Source organism: Bison bison, unplaced genomic scaffold (genome assembly GCF_000754665.1).
Source record: "Bison bison bison isolate TAMUID 2011002044 unplaced genomic scaffold, Bison_UMD1.0 scf7180017864376, whole genome shotgun sequence".
In the NCBI taxonomy this organism is placed as follows: Eukaryota; Metazoa; Chordata; class Mammalia; order Artiodactyla; family Bovidae; genus Bison; species Bison bison.
Genome location: NW_011494948.1, coordinates 11,366,306 through 11,386,838, shown reverse-complemented (window position 1 = coordinate 11,386,838; position 20,533 = coordinate 11,366,306). Strand labels below are relative to the sequence as shown.

The 20,533-nt window shown below is 36.6% G+C and overlaps 1 protein-coding gene across 1 annotated transcript in view; it reads right to left on the bottom strand.

Moving 5' to 3' along the window:
- CNTLN (centlein, centrosomal protein) overlaps positions 1 to 20,533 on the bottom strand; it is a 354,792-nt gene that overhangs the window by 329,909 nt on the left and 4,350 nt on the right. Inside the window, exon 3 of the mRNA XM_010857100.1 lies at positions 15,840 to 15,928. Coding sequence (XP_010855402.1) covers positions 15,840 to 15,928 — 89 coding nt within the window. The remainder of the gene's footprint in view (positions 1 to 15,839; positions 15,929 to 20,533) is intronic.

Here is a 20,533-nt window from a genome sequence, read left to right as displayed (position 1 = left end):
AGTTCCTAATGTATTGCTATTCCATGAAACACCATAAATAATACTGTTCCTTCAATGTTTATCATTCCTACCTATTCAAGTTGTAATGTTTCCTTATGCATTCAAAGATCAAATACAGTGACTGTGCTCTTATGACACTAATGATAGTGTGAAGTGAGAGTTTATATATAATAGCAAGGAAATTAGATTTTCAGGGCTAATAAACAAGAAATGATATATTCAGAATGTGCTTCTAGCAACAGCAGTTAATAATAAACTCATAAAATGGCAGGTAAACACAAATATCTATAAATCACAGAAAATAATATTTTCTAAAAACAAATTCATAAGGAAAATAATATAACAAATGTTTCTATTTATATCATATCATTCTCTAATAGAACTTAGGAAAATCAAAATTTTATTTTCAGTAGCATAAACTTCTACTTGGAATTCCCAGGTAGCTCAGTGGTAAAGAATTTGTCTGCCAAGGAGGAGACATCGGTGTGATCTCTGGGTCAGGAAGATCCCATGGAGAAGAAAATGGCAATGCACTCCAGTATTCTTGCCTGGAATATCCCATGACAGAGGAGCTTGGCAGGTTACAGTCAATGGGGTCACAAAGAATAGGACATAACTTAGTGACTAAACATCAGCAGCTAAAATTCTAATTAAATAGAATTAGTAATAATTCTTTGTACATCTTTTTCCAGATCAAGGGAAGAAATAATGACATAAATATGAATATACTTAACCACAGTACTTAGCAAACTCTATTACAAATTTTCTCTTTCTACAAATAACTTTTTGACTAGACAGAACTCCTTAATGGTCAAACACAGAACTCTCCCTAACTTTTAGCTCAGCATCTGACACTCACATAACATTCAATTGATATTTGTTGAATGAGTAAATGCAGTGGAGACAGCTGTTTTAATTATGGCCATGCACTTCTGGATCTTAAAGTCCTATTTCCCGGCAACATTTGGGATCACCTTGGCATCCGCACCAAAAGGTAATGTTTCCTCTAGTTCTCTGTTGGGGGAGTATATAATTTCCTCAGTTCTGTCTCACCGCAGCAAAAATTTGAAACGACAGACCAGTGTTACAGCTTAGTTAAAGCTCAGTTTTATTTGGCAAGCAAAAGAAAATACATCCTAGAGTCGTGAGGGCACGCCGTCCCAAAAGAAAAGAGAGGCTCAATTTTGGCCCCTCTTTTTATATGTTTGGTCTCCTCCCCCTGAGCCTGTCCTATGTAAACTGGGCTAGCCAGGAGAGCTGTTTGTTTCACCTGAGGGTCTCACTCCTGTCCTCAGATTTTCCTTTGTTCTATTTTTGCAGGCTTCTCCCGTCTTTGTCTTCTAGCCATCACCATTTCGGACTCCTTTTTCCTATTCTAACTACCTAACATATCCATTTAAAAGGTCTTAGAATTTTCATTGGTCACCTTTAAAATAAATTTTTTAATAAAATTTTTGGTGCCTTATCTCTTGCTTTGTCTCAAAGTGAAGATGTAAAACAGAACTGATGTTTGAGAAAGAAATCAATAAAATGTGCACAGCTGAGATATTAAGGGCCTAGATGGAGGGTCTGGATGTTAAGGACACAGAGGAATTACTGGATTTGAGTGACACGGCAAAACAAAAAGCGACTGAACTTGCGAATTGATTTTCTGTTCAAAGAGACCAAAAAATATCAAAGATTACTCTTTAAATGTGAAATTTAGAGAAAAGGAAGAAAATGGCATGTTTGTGGTAGAGAAAAAGTTGGGTAGTTAAAAAACTCAGAGGAGAAGCCAATAAGTTCTGTACACAATACACTGAATTTGAAGGGTACCACAGGACATTAAATGGAAATGCCATAAGCAAGGGATATAGAAAGATATATAAAATAAGAAGTCCACAGAAAAGGATATACAATGTCTTAGTCTTCTCTCACACATGGTAACAAAATTGCAAGTAAAAATTATTTCAGTATATTATTTTTTACCTTTCAGATTAGCAAAGATACAAAAAATTAAAAACAATGTGACGGTCAAGATGTGGAAAAACATCAGTACATTTTTACATTGCTAGTAGAAGTATAATCTGGTGAAACAATAGGCAGTATTTATCATATACAACTGTGGTGGCTCAGATGGTAAAGAATCCACCTGCAATGCAGAAAGCTTCAGTTTGATTCCTGGGTTAGGAAGATCCCCTGAAGGAGGTCATGGCAACTATAAGGCAAGTGCAGAGAAAAAGAGAGTGAGCCACGCAGTCAGGCAAGAAAAGGGAAATTTATTAGAGGGAAAGAGAGGGTGACTGGCCCTTAAGGAGAACCAGCATCCTCCCTTTCTCACAGGGTCCTTCTTATGAAATGGAAAGGTCTTTCAATGAAATGGTCACATAGCCAGAGGTCTGGAATCTGGTGGTCTCATAGCTTTGAGAAGATAGGCACCAGTGAAAAAACAGAATGTCATTTGGGCAATTTGGTCAGTCTCAAGGATCACTGATTTTATTCTGTTTGCGAGGTCAACATAATGAGCCACCTTAACAATGAGACCCTACGTGGGCCCTATCAGCAACCCACTCCAGTACTCTTGCCTGGAGAATCCCCATGGACAGAGAGGTACCTGGTGGGCTACAGTCCATGGGGTCCCAAAGAGTTAGACACAACTGAGTGACGAAGCACAGCACGCTTAAGCCTTCTGTCTGGTATGTAAGCCGTCTATTGCTAGATAACAAATTACCCCAAAATTTAGCAGCCCAAAAGAGCAAACACTGGGAGATCAACTTCTCACGTGACAGTTTGAGGAGCTCTGCCAACCCACTACCTAGTGATACTGGTGAAAGCTACTGGGAGAAAAAAAAAAATTTATTTAAAACATCTTATGGTAACTGAGGGCTTCCCTGGTGGCTCAGATGGTACAGAATCATCCCACAATGCAGGAGACCTGGGGTCAATCCTTGGGTTGGGAAGTTCCCCTGGAGGAGGGCATGGCAACCCACTCCAGTATTCTTGCCTGGAGAATCCCCATGGACAGAGGTGCCTTGTGGGCTATAGTCCTTGGGGTCACAAAGAGTTGGACACGACTGAGAGACTAAGCACACACATGGTATCTGAACTAAGACCATTTCATCCCCTCTACCCTCCGTGCTCAGGAAGGTGAAGAGTCTACTCCAGATTGATACAGCTAAGAAAACAAGACTCTATTTTCTCCAAGTTCCCAGTCAGAGAACTTTTCTTCCCAGGAGGAGCAAGATATCACCATTTCTCATCCTCCCCTCCCTAACACATAGGTAACTCTGGCTACAGACAATCCCAGGCAAGTGCAGTTGAGTGGTGAAGACTCCATTCTCTGTTCAGCATCTGTCTGTGGAATAAAGATTCCATCTCAGGTGTACAGTGTCGAGAATACTGGAGACCCAAACACCCTTGCTCTAGCTTATGACATAGTGGTTCTACACCAGGAGAGGCAAGTCAAGAGAACCTAAGATTTCTGAAATCAGCACATAGAAAGGAGGTATCACTCAGAGAAGCATGATACTGTCCCACCTCCAGAGGCCTGGCTCAGATTTTGCCTGGTTGGAAATATGGGGTGGAGAGGCAGGATACAAAGTATGCAATCCTAATCTCTTCCCAAAGGGAAATGACTTCATCTGCAACACAGTGTGAAGAAGTTCAAGTCTAGAGGCACTCTCAAGAAGAATGTAGGTTATGGTAAAAACAACTGGAAGGAGAGTTAAGACACAGGCTAAGTTGTAGGCCTGCTTATTTGCAGGAGAGGAATAAGGATGAAAGAAGTCCTTCAAGGGTTGAAAATAATAATATCAAACACTGACTCAGAAATATCAAAGGAGTCACAATTTGATTACATTGGTTTGTGAAGCATTTTATGCTCTAGGGCATTGTTGAAAACAACTGAGCAATCAGCCACCAATTACTGAAGCCACCAATTGGTGAAGACTGGTTGTGGTCGAAAAAAAGAGGAAAACCAAAATCACAGTCATGCTAGGATGACTGTAAGCATACCCAAAGCTGGCGGTGGTTTAATCGCTAAGTCGTGTCTGACTCTTGTGACTCCGTGGACTGTAGCCTGCCAGACTCGTCTGTCCATGGGATTCTCCAGGCAGGAATACTGGAGTGGGTTGCCATTTCCTTCTCCAAAGCTGCACATATCCTTAAAAGCAACATCAGAGACTTAACACTGTGGGAGGGGAAACAGACTTTACTAACATAATCCAATTGGTCACCAATTAAATAAACAGGTTTGGAGGAAAAGGGTGCAGGAGAACAGTAACCAAATTTGCTACAATATAATATGTCAAATATTCACTTTCCATCAAAAAATTCTTGTGCAAAAAAACAGGAAAACATCACCCATACACTAGGAAGAAGAGCAGATAAGAAACTATCTGGGAAAGTGACCATATTTGGAAAAAAGAAAAAAGGCTTCACAGTAGCCATTATAAACATGTTCATAAAACTAAATAAACCATGGTTTTAAAAGTAAAGAAAGATATCATAACAATATCACATCAAATAGAGGAAATCAGAAAGAGAAAGAAATTATAAAAGAACCAAGTGATTCAAGGCAGTACAGCCATCCATACCCATGGCTACCACATCCACGGAATCAATCAATTGCGACTCAAAGATTGTTGAAAAAAAATTTTTTTCAGGAAGTTCTAAAAAGCAAAATTCAAATATGCCATGTGCTGGCAACTATTTACATTTTATTTACATTACATATGAAGCTATTTACATAGCATTTACATTGCACTAGGTATTATAAGTAATCTAGAGATGCTGACGATTTACACTTTAAGAGGATATGCATAGTTTATATGCAAACATATACCATTTTATGCAAAGGACTTGAGGATCCTAGAATTTAGGTATCTGTGGGGTTCCAGGATCCAGTCTTCAGTGGATGTTGAGGGATGACCGTAACTTGAATCCACATGTGAAAACAAACATTTACTGGTAATTATATAATTATAATAAAAGACCATTTTAAAGTACATTTCTTTCTACTTTCTTCTCTTAACTAATTTGTAAAGCAATTGCTTAAAGTAATAGGTATATAATGTATTCACAGGCTCAAAACATATAAAAATGTATCGTGTAATATAATTGCCAGTATCAGCATAAATGAGGTAGGTATTAGCAAACTTTTACTGGGCTAAGGAAACGACTACAAATAATAAAGCAATAATTATAATAATGTATTGTTGTGTTTGTAATATTAATAGATAATATGTATAACAATACCACAAAAAGGGATTAAAGAGAATATGGCTGTATTTCAGTAATATTTCTATATATCACTGGAATTAAGCTTGGCTAAACCTGGACCTGATTTGTTAAGATACATACAGTAAATCTTAGAGCAATGACTTTTTAAAAAATCTCAAAAAAAATATAGTGAAAAAATACAGAAATTAAAGTGCTATATTAGAAAATATTCACTTAATGCAAAAGAAAGATTCAGAGACGTAAATACATTGAAAGTAAAGAATGAGAAAAAACATAGGTAAATACCAACCACAAGAAAGATGGAGTAACTACACTAATGTCAGACAAAATAAACTTTAAGCAAAAAAGTCACTAAGAAAGAGGCACATTTTATAACAAGTTCCTGACAGAGTCAATCCATCAGGAAGACAAAACATTTATAAACACATATGTACCTAATAGTGGATTAAAATGCATGAAGGAAAAATGACAGATATGAAATAAGAAATGGACAATTCAATTATAATAGTTGGAGACTTCAATAGCCACCGTGATGGTCAACTTGGAGGGCATTTTTGGATGAGATTAACATTTAAATTGGTGAACTCTAAATAAGCATAATACCCTTCATAATGTAAGTAGGCTTTATCCAATCAGTTGAAGGCCTAAACAGAATAAAAAGACCAGCATTCCTGAAATAAAAATCTCCAGAGACTGCCTTTACCTACACCATCAATTTTCCTGGTCTCAAACTGATCATACTACAGATGTAGACATGCCAGTCTCCAAAATCATGTAAGCCAGTTCTTTATAATAAGTCTTTTTCTATAATTATACTCACACATGTCCTTTTGGTTCTGTTTCTCTAAGCTAAGTCACTTCAGTCGTGTCCGACTCTGTGTGACCCCGTAGACAGCAGCCCACCAGGCTCCCTCGTCCCTAGGATTCTCCAGGCAAAAACACTGGAGTGGATTGCCATTTCCGTCTCCAATGCATGAAAGTGAAAAGTGAAAGTGAAGTCGCTCAGTCGTGTCCGACCCTCAGCGACCCCATGGACTGTAGCCCACCAGACTCCTCCGTCCGTGGGATTTTCCAGGCAAGAGTACTGGAGTGGGGTGCCATTGCTCTGTTTCTCTGGATAATATCAATACACCCACATTCAATAACAGACAGACAAGTAGACAGAAGATCAACAAGAAAACAGAAGACCTCAGCAACACTACAACCTAGACCTTGCAAACATCATCAGATACCCCTCTAAAAAATGACAGTTAAATTTATATAATTTTCAAGTGTATAAGGAACATTCTCAGGATAAATCATGTTAGACTATTTTTTTAAAAACTCAATAAATGTAAAAAGATAAAAATAATGCAAAGTATGTTCTCTGACCACAATGAAATAAAATTAGAAATCAAATGAAAATACTCACAAATGTGTGGAAATTAAACAAAATAGCATTAAAAAAAAAGTCAAGAGGAAATCAAAAGATAAATCAAAAAATACTTTAAGATGAGCAAAAATAAGGCATAAAATATCAAAATGTATAGGATGCAGCTAAAATAGTGCTTAGAGAAAAATGTATACCTATAAATACCTATATTTAGCTAGAAGAAAGATCTGAAAACAGTAACCTAATGTTCTACCATAAGACACTGGAAAAATAAGAGCAAATTTAGCCTAAAGCAATTACAAAGAAGAAATAAAGACTTGAGAAGAAATTCATGAAATAGAGAATAGAAAAACAATACAGAAGCACTAATACTTTTGCCACCTGATGTAAAGGGCTGACTCACTGGGAAAGACTCTGATGTTGGGAAAGATTGAGGACAGGAAGAGAAGCAGGCAACAGAGGATGAGATGGCTAAATAGCATCACCAACTCAATGGACATGAGTCTGAGCAAACTCTGGGTAATACTGAATGACAGGAAAGCCTGGTGTGCTACAGTCCATGGGGTTGCAAAGAGTTGTGCACAACTTAGCAACAGAACAACAGAAAATGGATGGAAACCAAAAGCTGGTTCCTTGAAAAGATCAACAAAACTGACAAACCTTTAGCTATACTGACAATATTAAAAAGAAAGAAGCCTCAAACTACCAGAATTGGAAAGAAAAAAGGGTATATTACCACTAACCTAACAAAAATAAAAAGCATTATAAAGGAATACTGTGAAAAATTGTATGCCAGCAAATTAGATACTTAAAAGGAATAGGTGAATTCCTAGAAAACACAAATACCAAAAGTAAAATAAAATACTGAGTTGACCTGTAATAAGTAAAGAAATTCTAATTGTAATTTTTTAAAAAATTACCCACAAACAAAAGTCCAGGCCTGGATGGGTTCACCCCTGAATTCTGCCAAACATTGAAAGAAGAATTAATACCGATTATTAAAAGAAAAAAATTCAAAAAAATAGAAGAGAGTATTTCCCAACCCATTTCATACAGTCAGTATTACGCTGATACAAAATAACACACAGAAACATCATAAGAAAACTACAGACTAAGAATCTCTCATCAATATAGATGCAAAAGTTCTAAACAAATACTAGCAAACAAAATTCAACAACATATTAAAAGAATTATATACCATGACTAGGTGGAATTTATTCCAGGGTTGTTGTAAGGGTTGTTTCATATCTGAAAATCAATTATCATAATAAATCATATCACTAAAATATGAAACAAAAATCACATGATCATATCAATAGATACAGAAGATATATTTGAAAAAATTCAACTACCTTTCATAATAAAAACACTTAACAAACTAGGACTAGAAGGGAACTTCCTAAACTTGCTAAAGGACATCTATGAAAAACTGACAGATAATTTTATAGTTAGTGGTGAAGGACTGGGTGTTTTCTCCCTATGATCAGGAGTAAAACAAAGTTGTCTGCTCTGGCCACTTCAACTCAACAATGTATTAAGGTTCTAACCAGGGTAAGTAGCCAAGAGAAAGACACAAAAGGCACCAAGTTTGGAATAAAAGAAACAAAACTATTTCTATTTGCAGATTACATGATCTTGTAAGTAGAAAATCCTAAGGAATCTACCCAAAAAATTAGAACTGAAAAATGAGCTCAGCACACTTGCAGGATATGCAATCAATATAAAAAACATCGATTGTAATCTATACTGCTGCTGCTACTGCTGCTAAGTCATTTCAGTCGTGTCCAACTCTGTGCAACCCCATAGATGGCAGCCCACCAGGCTCCTCTGTCCCTGGGACTCTCCAGGCAAGAACACTGGAGTGAGTTGCCATTTCCTTCTCCAGTGCAGAAAAGTGAAAGTGAAGTCGTTCAGTCGTATCCGACTCTTAGCGACCCCATGGACTGCAGTCCACCAGGCTCCTCCATCCATGGGATTTTCCAGGCAAAAGTACTGGAGTGGGGTGCCATTCTAAACAATCTGAAAATAAACTTAAGAAAAGAATTTCACTTATAATAAAATCAGAAAGAATAAAATATTAAGGAATAAAGTTATCAAAAAAGTTTCAAACATACTCTAAAACTATAAAACATTATTTCAAGAAATTTTAGAAGATATAAATAACTGGAAACATATTTCATGTTCATAATATAGAAGATTTAAGATTGTTAAGATTTAACATTGTTAAATATCACCCAAACTGACCCATTAAGAGAAGAAGATAGGCTGTTCTAGATTAAAGAAATACAACCCAGCGATCAACCACAACAATGCAAAAAAAAAAAGAGATTTGGACAATATACTATGTGTCTCCTGATGTGATGTACTAAGAATCATATTACACCAAAGAAGATTTCTTTGCCAAAACATCAAACCTGAAACTGAATAAATTACCTCTAGGTCTCATTACTAATGTATGATAATTATAGAGTAAAAAAAAATTACAATCAGAAAAATCCAGAATGTGGAAAACTCTACAGGATCAACAACCCAACTTATTCCAAATATAAACTGCAAAGAAAAGGAGAGAGAAGGAGAAGGAACCCATATGTTCAGTGGGTAAACTATGTTTGAATCCTCATAGGAACAAACCACCTTTCAAAAGAAAGTTATGAGAAAGCTGGAGAAATCTGAAAATGGATATTTGATTATATTAGGGAATAATTATAGAATTCTAAGTATGAAAAAGATTTCATGGTTATATTTTTTAAAAGGCTTATCTTTTAGAGATAGAGTCAATACTTATTCACATATCCAGAACTTGTGAACTTTCCTACTTACTAAAACTTACTTGTAAGCATAAAATCAATACCCAGGCACTTTTTCAGTCATTTGCAGACATGTACAAAGTGGTGAAAAATGTAAGTCACCTGAGCCACATGTTCCCAGCTGAAGTCAAACAAGGGAACACTCTGTCTTCTGGTTTCAGCTCTCATACTGTAAACAAGTATTCTTCACATGGTCTACTTAGTACCACATTTTTCACATCTTTGCCCTTTGTTGATGATTTTGCGGTTTCAAATGACCACCAAGCACAGTGATGAAGCGCTGTCTAGTGTTCTTAAGTGCAAGAAGGCTATGACTTGCTTATGGAGAAAAGACTGTGTTAGACAAACCATGTTCAGGCATGAGTTATAGTACCATCAGTCATGAGCTCTCCTGTGAATAAAAAGAACTGACTGTAAACACCAATGTAATCGTGGGTAACATAACATGATGTCTGGAATTTCCTTCAAAATAATCCATCAGTGGTAGAGGCAGCAGAGCAAAAGAAAGGAAGAATAAGTTTACAGATGAAACAAGATTGGTCGTGTGCTGACAACTGTTCAAGCTGGGTGATGAATAAACATGGGAGTTCATTAATGTATTTTCTCTGCCTTTACATCAAATTAAAATTTTCCATAATAAAAAGTAAAACATGTGCAACCCAAAAATATGTATATAGACACCCTACCAAAAAGATTTCTAAGGCATATAATACAGTACCAAAAAGGTTAAAAAAAAAAAAAAAAGAATTACTGGTAAGACAAGCATTTTTCCAAAAGGGGACCAAGGGCATTTGAAGCAGTACAGGCATAACTCATTTTATTGAACTTTGCTTATTGTGCTTCACAGATACTACATTTTACAAATTGAAGGTTTGTGGAAACCCTTCATCAAACAAATCTACCAGCACCAACATTAACTGAATGTCTCTCTGTCACATTTTTGTAATTCTCACAATATGTCAGACTTTTTCATTATTATTATATTTGTTATGATGATCTGTGATCAGTGAGTGATCTTTGATGTCACTATTGCAAAAAGTGTATAACTCACTGAAGGCTCAGATGAGAGCATTTTTTTAGCAATATATTTAAATTATGTACATTGTTTTTAGACATAATGCTGTTGTGCACTTAATAGTCTACAGTATAGTATAAACATAACTTTTATATACACTTGAAAACAAATAATTGGTGTGACTCACTTTATTTACTATTCACTTTACAACAGTGGTCTGGAATGAACACCCAATATCTCCAAGGGTTATTTAATTGAGCAAGAGCATCCTATTTAATTCAGGATATTTAGCATTTCCCGCCTTCATATACCGTGTCAGTAGCACCACTGGTTAAGACCATTTATCCTTGTAGATAAAACTTTATCCACAAGGCCATTCATCATGAAAGATCATCATAAATTTTTTTAAAAAATAAAGTAACTGTAATGTACAGTAAGATACTGGTTAAATAAGATGACATATCAAAATAAAAGATATTATAATTCTAAAAATATTATCTTCTCTTGAAGAAAATGGTAATTATAGTCCTCTTGAAAAAAATGAACCAACATGGCACTGACATGCCTAAATCACACTGCCTTGAGTCTCCTAGCCTGGAAATAAGTAGAGGGTTCCAAAATGGACAAATATCTGACCAACAGAAGGATGGACACACAGAGACAAATCCAGAAGAGAAAAATCAAAATCTACACACTGTCTATAATGGAAGAGGAAGCTAGTTTTTCTGGAAGAGGCCCAGAGAGGCTCTAATTACCCAATTACTAAGTACAGGATCAAGATGACTAAAGAACCATTAATCAAAAATCTGGGCTTCCTATTCATCCATGTTCAAAAGAGCTACCTGCAATATTTGCCTACAATAAATGGCCCAAGACTACCCAAAAGAACCATGTTCCTGAAAAAGGTCCCCACTATGGTTTCTGGGACAAACAATACAATCAGAAAAGGGAAAGATTTAAGAGTCTACTTTTCATTCTGTATAGTGAAGCCCATTTGCCATACATCCCTCAGGAAAGCTTGTTGATAGTCCGCTCCCTTCTCTTACACAATATCCACAGTCAATCCTCTCATTCAGAGGAGAAACATTTTGGTAAACAAATATAGAAAAATGCAAATTCATTAAAAGCAACATTTCTACATTATGCAATTTACACTTTCACACAAAAAATATGACAGTAAAGAACCATCATACACTTGAAGGAAACCATCAGCATTAAAGTAAAAAAGTAGGGATAAAAGTTAACCAACAGGAAACAAAGATAATGTCAGAAACAGAAAAGAACTTAAAAATTATAATCAAAAAGATTAAAAAGTCATTCTTTTAAAGAAGACTTATGAAAAAATAAAAACCAAATAAGAAAAACGTTAGAAATAAAAATTTGACTTCTAAAATTAAAAAACATCTATATATTGATGCAATAAAACATAATAAAACCACTCAGGAGATAAAATTAAAAGACAGAAAATAAGATAGAAAAGAAGGCCGTCCAGAAGGTCCAACCTCTAAGAGTGTGAAGAACAGACAAGGAGGAAAATATAAGAATCATATTTTTCTTCAATTAAAATAAAATCTTAAGTCTTGATGTTGAAAGAACCCCACAAAGGCTGAGATTCTGAATTTTTAAAAGGTTCAAATTAATAAACAGTGCTGAAATTTTAAAATATATAGCTGCTAAGCTGCTAAGTCACTTCAGTCCTGTCCGACTCTGTGCGACCCCATAGACGGCAACCCACCAGGCTCCCCTGTCCCTGGGATTCTCCAGGCAAGAACACTGGAGTGGGTTGCCATTTCCTTCTCCAATGCAGGAAAGTGAAAAGTGAAAGTGAAGTCGCTCAGTCGTGCCCAACCCTCAGCGACCCCAGGGACTGCGGCCTTCCAGGCTCCTCCGTCCATGGGATTTTCCAGGCAAGAGTACTGGAGTGGGATGCCATTGCCTTCTCTGAAAATAGAGAGAGAGAATCCTAAAAACTTCAAGCAAGCTACCTAGAAAGAAATAACAATCTCACTTGCACTGGGATCACAAATACACTTGATAACACCACTGCTATACTTTAAAAAAATCTGAGGGAAATTAGATGGACTTAAAATTTATGTTCAGCTAAAGTATTAATCAAACACAAGTACAAAAGAATGACATTTTGGGCATATAAGGAGTCAGAAAATGAACCACTTATGCATCCCTCCTGAGAAAAAAAACTTCAAAAATATAATTCAACAAAAGAAAAAAGATGTGGGATTCTAGAAACTCTGGAACTAGTTCAGGAGTGCAATAAAAAGAAATCCTAGATCACAGCTATGAGTAGGTTTAAAAACCACCTGGCCAAAATTCATACCATAAACCAAGGGCCCAAGGAAGAATGTCTTCAGCCCACCATTTAAATGTTTGAACACTGACATTCTTTATGGTAAGAAACACTAGAAAAGAAAAGCAATTAGAAATACCAGGGAAAAAAATGTTGTCTAGGAAGACCAAGGCACAAATATAAAATGACTTGAATGTAGCAAAATTTGGCTAATTAATGAACTATAAAAAAGAAATTCTATTTGACATTAATACTTAGAATATTCTTTCTTTAATCATATTATTTCCTATATCAAGTCCAAACATGTTACATGGTTCTCAAGGAAAGAAATATTTACGTAATTATAAAATTAGAAATGCAAATTACAGGTTGCCAATTTTAAAGGTCAATTTGAATTCCAAGGTATCTAATCATATGATCTATGGACATCAGAATTACCTGGAAAGCTTAAAGACTCCTGGGTCTCCTCTTCCATTTTAATCAGTTCAATTCAGTCACTCAGTCATGTCCAGCTCTTTGCGACCCCATGGACTGTGGCATGCCAGGCTTCCTTGTCCATCATCAACTCCTAGAGCTTACTCAAACTCATGTCAATGGAGGCACTGATGCCAGCCAACCATCTAATCCTCTGTCATCCCCTTTTCCTCCCGCTTTCAATCTTTCCCAGTATCAGGGTCTTTTCAAATGAGTCAGTTCTTTGCATCAGGTGGCCAAAGTATTGGAGCTTCAGCTCCAGCATCAGTACTTCCAATAAATATTCAGAACTGAACTCCTTTAGGACGGACTGGTTGGATCTCCTGCAGTCCAAGGGACACTCAAGAGTCTTCTCCAACTTCACAGTTCAAAAGCATCAATTCTTTGGTGCTCAGCTTTCTTTCCAGTCCAACTCTCACATCTATACACGACGACTGGAAAAACCATAGCTTTGACTAGACAGACCTTTTTTGGCAAAGGAATATCTCTGCTTTTTAATATGCTATCTAGGTTTGTCATAGCTTTTCTTCCAAGGAGCAAGTGTCTTTTAATTTCATGGCTGCAGTCACCGTCTCCAGTGATTTTGGAGCCCCAAAAAATAAAGTCTGTCACTGTTTCCATTGTTTCCCCATCTATTTGCCATGAAGTGATGGGACTGGATGCCATGATCTTAGTTTTCTGAATGTTGAGTTTTAAACCAACTTTTTCACTCACTTCTTTTACTTTAATCAAAAGGCTCTTTAGTTCTTCTTCGCTTTCTGCCATAAGGGTGGTGTCATCTGCATATCTGAGGTTATTGATATTTCTCCCAGCAATTTTGATTCCAGCTTGTGCTACATCCAGCCCAGCATTTCACATGATGTACTTTGTATATAAGTTAAACAAGCAGGATGACAATATATAGACTTGACATACTCCTTTCCTGATTTGGAACCAATCTGCTGTTTCATGTACAGTTCTAAGTGTTGCTTCTCTACCTGCATACAGATTTCTCAGGAGGCAGGTAAGGTGGTTTGGTATTCCCATCTCTTAAAGAATTTTCCACAGTTTGTTGTGATCCATATAGTCAAAGGCTTTGGCATAGTAGCCAAATAAAGTAGAAGTATATGTTTTCCTGGAATTCTCTTGCTTTTTTAATGATCCAGCAGATGTTGGCAATTTGATCTCTGGTTCCTCTGCCTTTGCTAAATCCAGCTTGAACATCTGCATTTTAATAAATTCTCCAAATATAAAGTTCTGAAGATCATGGCTGTAAAGCAAAAACCTCCAAAATTTCCCATTACCTACATTATGAGCAAAAGGCTTCTGAGTACTCACCCCAAAACATATATATATATTTATTTATAAATTCTTGATACACTTTTATGTGACCATATATTATATATATTATAAAATGTGAAAAATAAAAATCTTAAAGAACAATAAAAATGGCCTTAAATTATTTTATTGTTTCTGTCTCAACCAAGAATAAAGGGTAAATTAAGAACAGCTTTAGAAAGTTGTAAAAATATATATACAAATAAAAGGAGAGAAGGATAATGAAAGAATTACAGAAATGACAAAAGAAATCCCAAGAATATATCTTCTAAAGGTCTATTCTACTAAAAAACAGAGAAACTGAGAGGAATCACATTTAATTTCAAGAAAGATTGAGGAACTAACAAAGGTACTTCAACAAAAGACTTAATTCGGATCATCCAAAGGGAAAAACTGATGAATTAGACATACAGGACCATGAGAAGAAACTATTTAAAAGTTCACAATAATCAGGAATGCTAAAATTAGACATAGGCATGTATCACAGATTTTTCAAAGTCAAATTCCAGACAATATTAGAATGATCCCAGGGCTAGAAACTCTAAAGGTGAATATAGTTCAAGTTATCATAAAATGATATTCAGATTATATAATCATAACTCCAATAAAGAAAAAGGAAAAGGCAACCATATGCTTAGCTTCTCATTTACAAAATGTAATGAAATCCATTTAATAGGAAAGCAAGTGTTTTAATTGCTATGTAAGTGTCATGGGACTACTGTATACCAAATGTTTGATAAAGAGTACCCAGCATCACTCCACTGTTTCTAATGACCAAGGAGAGGCCCAATAATCTATAGTTAAATGACTGGGCATCCCCTACAGAGTAATACAGAGTGCTGAGTGAAATCTCTCAACCTATTCCAGAACACTTACTCTATTCTGGCAAGGTCATCTCAGGCTCTCAAGTACACACTCCAATTATCTTACGGGGAAAAAAACTGAGCCATGTCTAGTAAAGATCATGTCTAGGAATGTATCTACAGGGGCAGTCTCTGAAGCCAAACAACAGGAACTTCTCGAATTTTTAAAGTGGAGCAGAAAAAGCTCAAAACACACCTGCACATACACGCACATACACAGTGTGTAGGTCATAGTTGTATCTCTTACCTGCAAACTCCCCAAATATGTCAGAATATGAGCAGAAGATAAGGCTTAGCATATTGACACACCTTGAAATAAGTCAAATAACTATAAAATCATGCTCAACTTTCCTCTGGAAATCAAATGAATCCTTTCAGGAGATTAATGCTAAGTGTTAATTTTAATAATGAAAAGAAACAAATTCGATAAACTAAATACCAATAGGAAAATAACTTAGTACCTCACCTTTCCACAACCAAACTGACTGCTTGTGTGACATCTGGATTTGTCACCTGGAGGCGTTTCCACAAAGACCATACGAATTCTTTATCAGCCTTGAAGAAATAAAAAACATTTTAAATGCATTGCTTTGTAGCTATAGCAAAGAAGGTAAGATACTGCCTTAAATTAAAAAATTTAAAAGCATTATTACTTGACCCCTAGTTCTTTAACGATAAAACAGATTCTTGAAAAGTAGAATAGGAAAGCTTAATTTTAAAAATTTCTTACACCTGTAACCCACACTTAAAGGTGCAAACATTGAAATGCTGAACATCAAGGTAAATTTTTTCCAAAATTAGATTGTCCTCTAGCTATTGATCCACCTTTCAGCTGCCCTTTTCAGCAAAATTCCTTAAAAGTGTTGCCTACAATCACTGTCTCTTCTTCCTCATCCCCATTCACTCTGTAACCTCCCCAGTCAGATTTCCCTCCCCACCATAATGCTAAAATCATTTTTCAAGGTCCTCGATATTGAGAAATGTTAATAGGCACCTCAAATTTAATCTATCCAAAATAAAGTTCTTGACTTCCTATTCTCTCACAAACCTGCTCTCTCTGCCTCTCAGAAAATGACCCCACCACCTACTCAGTGTTCAAAGACTTAAGATCTGGAGTAAATCTCGGTTGCTCTGTTTCTTCACATTTCATATCCAAACCATTAGTAAATCCTATTAGACTTACCTACAAAATATATCCCAATTCTAAATACTTCACCACCATCATCCTAGTGTAAGTCAACTCCACTTCTTGCCTAGTTCTCTACAATAGCCCCATGGGCTCCTGACAACTAAAAATCTTCTAATAGATTTGTTACATTAGGAAAACAATCCAGATTCTATCAAAGCCACATGATCCCATACCATCTGGCCCTATATATACCTCTCCAACCTCACCTGTCACTCTTATTCACAAGAACCTTCTTGCTCTGCAGTACCAGGTCCTTCGTACATATAACATCTATCAGATTTTCATGTACATTATTACTTTACTTCACTCAAGACATTGTTTAAATGTTACCTCTTCAAGAAAGTCTTCCCTACAGACACCAAAACCCATAAGTCTCTCATAACTGCTTAGCCTGTTTAATGGCTTTTAAAATCACATTTCATTTTATAATACTATATTTGCTGGTTGTTTATTTGTTTGGGATTATTTGTATGGTATACATTTCTGTCTCCATCATCCATTCTCCCCCTCCTCTTAGTGATAGAAATCATTTTAGCTCTTTGCTGTCAACTAAAAGACTGGCGTCTCTTACCTATGGGCTCTGTGACTGAATTCTGCCAATGAAATGTAAGTGTCATTGAAAATTTTAAATTGACTTAGGTCTTCCAATGTAGACACAGGAATGCAAGAAATCCAACTGAGGTATTTAAAATCCTAAAAGATGATGGTGTTAAAAGTGCTGCATTCAATATGTCAGCAAATTTGGGAAACTAAACAGTGCCACAGGACTGGAAAAGGTGTTTTCACTCCAGTTCAAAAGAGAGCAAGGCCAAAGAATGTTCAAATACCATACAACTGTGTTCATTCCACATGCTAGTAAGGTTATGCCCAAAATACTCCCAGCTAGGTTCAGCAGTATGTGAACGGACAAGTTTCAGATATACCAGCTGGGTTTCAAAAAGGCATAGGAACCAGAGATCAAGTTGCCAACATTCACTGGATGGTACAGAAAGCAAGGGAATTCCAGAAAAACATCTACTTCTACTTCATTGACTATGTTAAAGCCTTTGACTTTGTGGATCACAACAAACTGTGAAATATTCTTAAAGAGACAGGAATACCAGACCACCTTTTCTCCTGAGAAATCTGTATGCAGGTCAAGAAGCAACTTTTAAAACCAGACACGGAAAAACTGAGTGGTTCAAAATTGAGAAAGGAGTATGACAAGGCTGTATACTATCACCCTGTTTATTTAACTTCTATGCAGAGTACATCATGTGAAATACCAGGCTGGATGAATCACAAGCTGGAATCAAGACTGCAGGCAGAAACATCAACAACCTCAGATATGGAAATGATACCCTAATGGAAAAAAGAAAAAAGGAACTGAAAAGCCTCCTGATGAGGGTGAAAGAGAAGAGTGAAAAAGCTGGCTTAAAACTCAACATTCAAAAAACTAAGATCATGGCATTCAGTCCCGTAATTTCATGGCAAATAGATGGGAATACAATGGAAACAATGACAGACTATATTTTCTTGGGCTGCAAAATCACTGCTGATGGTGACCGTAGCCAAGAAATTAAAAGACGCTTATCCCTTGGAAGAAAAGCTATGACAAACCTAAATAGCATATCCAAAAGCAGAGACATTACTTTGCCAACAAACATCTGTATAGTCAAAGCTATGGTTTTTCCAGTAGTCATCTATGGATGTGAGAGTTGGACCATAAAGAAGGCTGAGCACCAAAGAACTGATGCTCTCAAACTGTGGTACCATAAATTTTCTTCCCACAATTAATCACTTTTTCTTCAGCTAAGTGTATGTATTGTGAAAGTGAAGTCGCTCAACCATGTCCGACTCTGTGCAACCCCATGGACTGTAGCCTACCAGGCTCCACAGTCCATGAGATTTTCCAGGCAAGAGTACTGTAGTGGTTGCCATTTCCTTCTCCAGGGGACCTTTCCGCCCAGGGATCGAACCCTGGTCTCCTGCATTGTAGGCAGACGCTTTTACCATCTGAGCCACCAGGGAAGTGTATGTATGTTGCTTGCTAATCTGGGACCATATGAAAAAAAGTTGAAATATCACAATCACATAGAGTAAGATGAGATATTCATATTAAGAGAAACACTTGGAGCAGAGTTGCATGCTTAATTCTGAATCATTCCGATGGACTGAAAACAGTACATGGAATCACTTTCTTTCTCTTCACCAAGTATATATAATGGAATTCCTTTAGGTTAAATGTTCAGACTTAAATTGAAGAAAGTGGCAAAAACCACTAGACCATTCAGGTATGACCTAAATCAAATCCCTTATGAATATACAGTGGATGTGAGAAATAGATTTAATGGACTAGATATGATAGAGTGCCTGATGAACTATGGACGGAGGTTCGTGACATTGTATAGGAGACAGGGATCAAGACCATCCCTAAGAAAAATAAATGCAAAAAAGTAAAATGGCTGTCTGAGGAGGCCTTACAAATAGCTGTGAAAAGAAGAGAAGTGAAAAGCAAAGGAGAAAAGGAAAGATATACCCATTTGAATGCAGAGTTCCAAAGAACAGCAAGAAGAGATAAGAAAGCCTTCCTCGTGATCAATGCAAAGAAATAGAAGAAAACAATAGAATGGGAAAGACTAGAGATCTCTTCAAAAAAATTAGACATACAAGGGAACATTTCATGCGAAGATGGGCTCAATAAAGAACAGAAATGGTAGGGACCTAACAGAAGAAGATATTCACAAGAGGTAGCAAGAATACACAGAAGAACTATGCAAAAAAGATCTTCATGACTCAGATAATCATGATGGTGTGATCACTCACCTACAGCCAGACATCCTGGAATGTGAAGTCAAGTGGGCCTTAGAGAGCATCACTACGAACAAAGCTAGGGGAGGTGATGGAATTCCAGTTGAGCTATTTCAAATCCTGAAACATGATGCTGTGAAAGTGCTGCACTCAATATGCCAGCAAATTTGGAAAACAACAGTGGCCACAGGACTGGAAAAGGTTAGTTTTCATTCCAATCCCAAAGAAAGGCAATGCCAAAGAATGCTCAAACTACTGCACAATTGCACTCATCTTACAAGGTAGTCAAGTAATGCTCAAAATTCTCCAAGCCAGGCTTCATCAATACAAGAACCATGAACTTCCAGATGTTCAAGCTGGATTTAGAAAAGGCAGAGGAATCAGAGATCAAATTGCCAACATCTCCTGGATCATGGGAAAAGCAAGAGAGTTCCAGAAAAACATCTATTTCTGCTTTTTTGACTATGCCAAAGCCTTTGACTGTGTGGATCACAATAAACTGTGGAAAATTCTGAAAGAGATGGGAATACCAGACCACCTGACCTGCCTCTTGAGAAATCTGTATGCAGGTCAGGAAACAACAGTTAGAACTGGACATGGAACAACAGACTGGTTCCAAATAGGAAAAGGAGTACATCAAGGCTGTATATTGTCACCCTGCTTATTTAACTTACATGCAGAGTACATTATGAGAAACGCTGGGCTGGAAGAAGCACAAGCTGGAATCAAGATTGCTGGGAGAAATATCAATAACCTCAGATATGCAGATGACACCACCCTTATGGCAGAAAGTGAAGAGGAACTAAAGAGCCTCTTGATGAAAGCAAAAGAGGAGAATGAAAAGTTGGCTTAAAGATTAACATTCAGAAAACTAAGATCATGGCATCCAGTCCTATCACTTCATGGCAAATAGATGGGAAAACAGTGGAAACAGTGGCTGATTTTATTTTTCTGGGCTCCAAGATCACCACAGATGGTGACTGCAGCCATGAAATTAAAAGACACTTACTCTTTGGAAGGAAAGTTATGACCAATCTAGACAGCATATTAAAAAGCAGAGACATGACTTTGTCAACAAAGGTCCATCTAGTCAAGGCTATGGTTTTTCCAGTAGTCATGTATGGATGTGAGAGTTGGACTATAAAGAAAGCTGAGTGCAGAAGAATTGATGCTTTTGAACT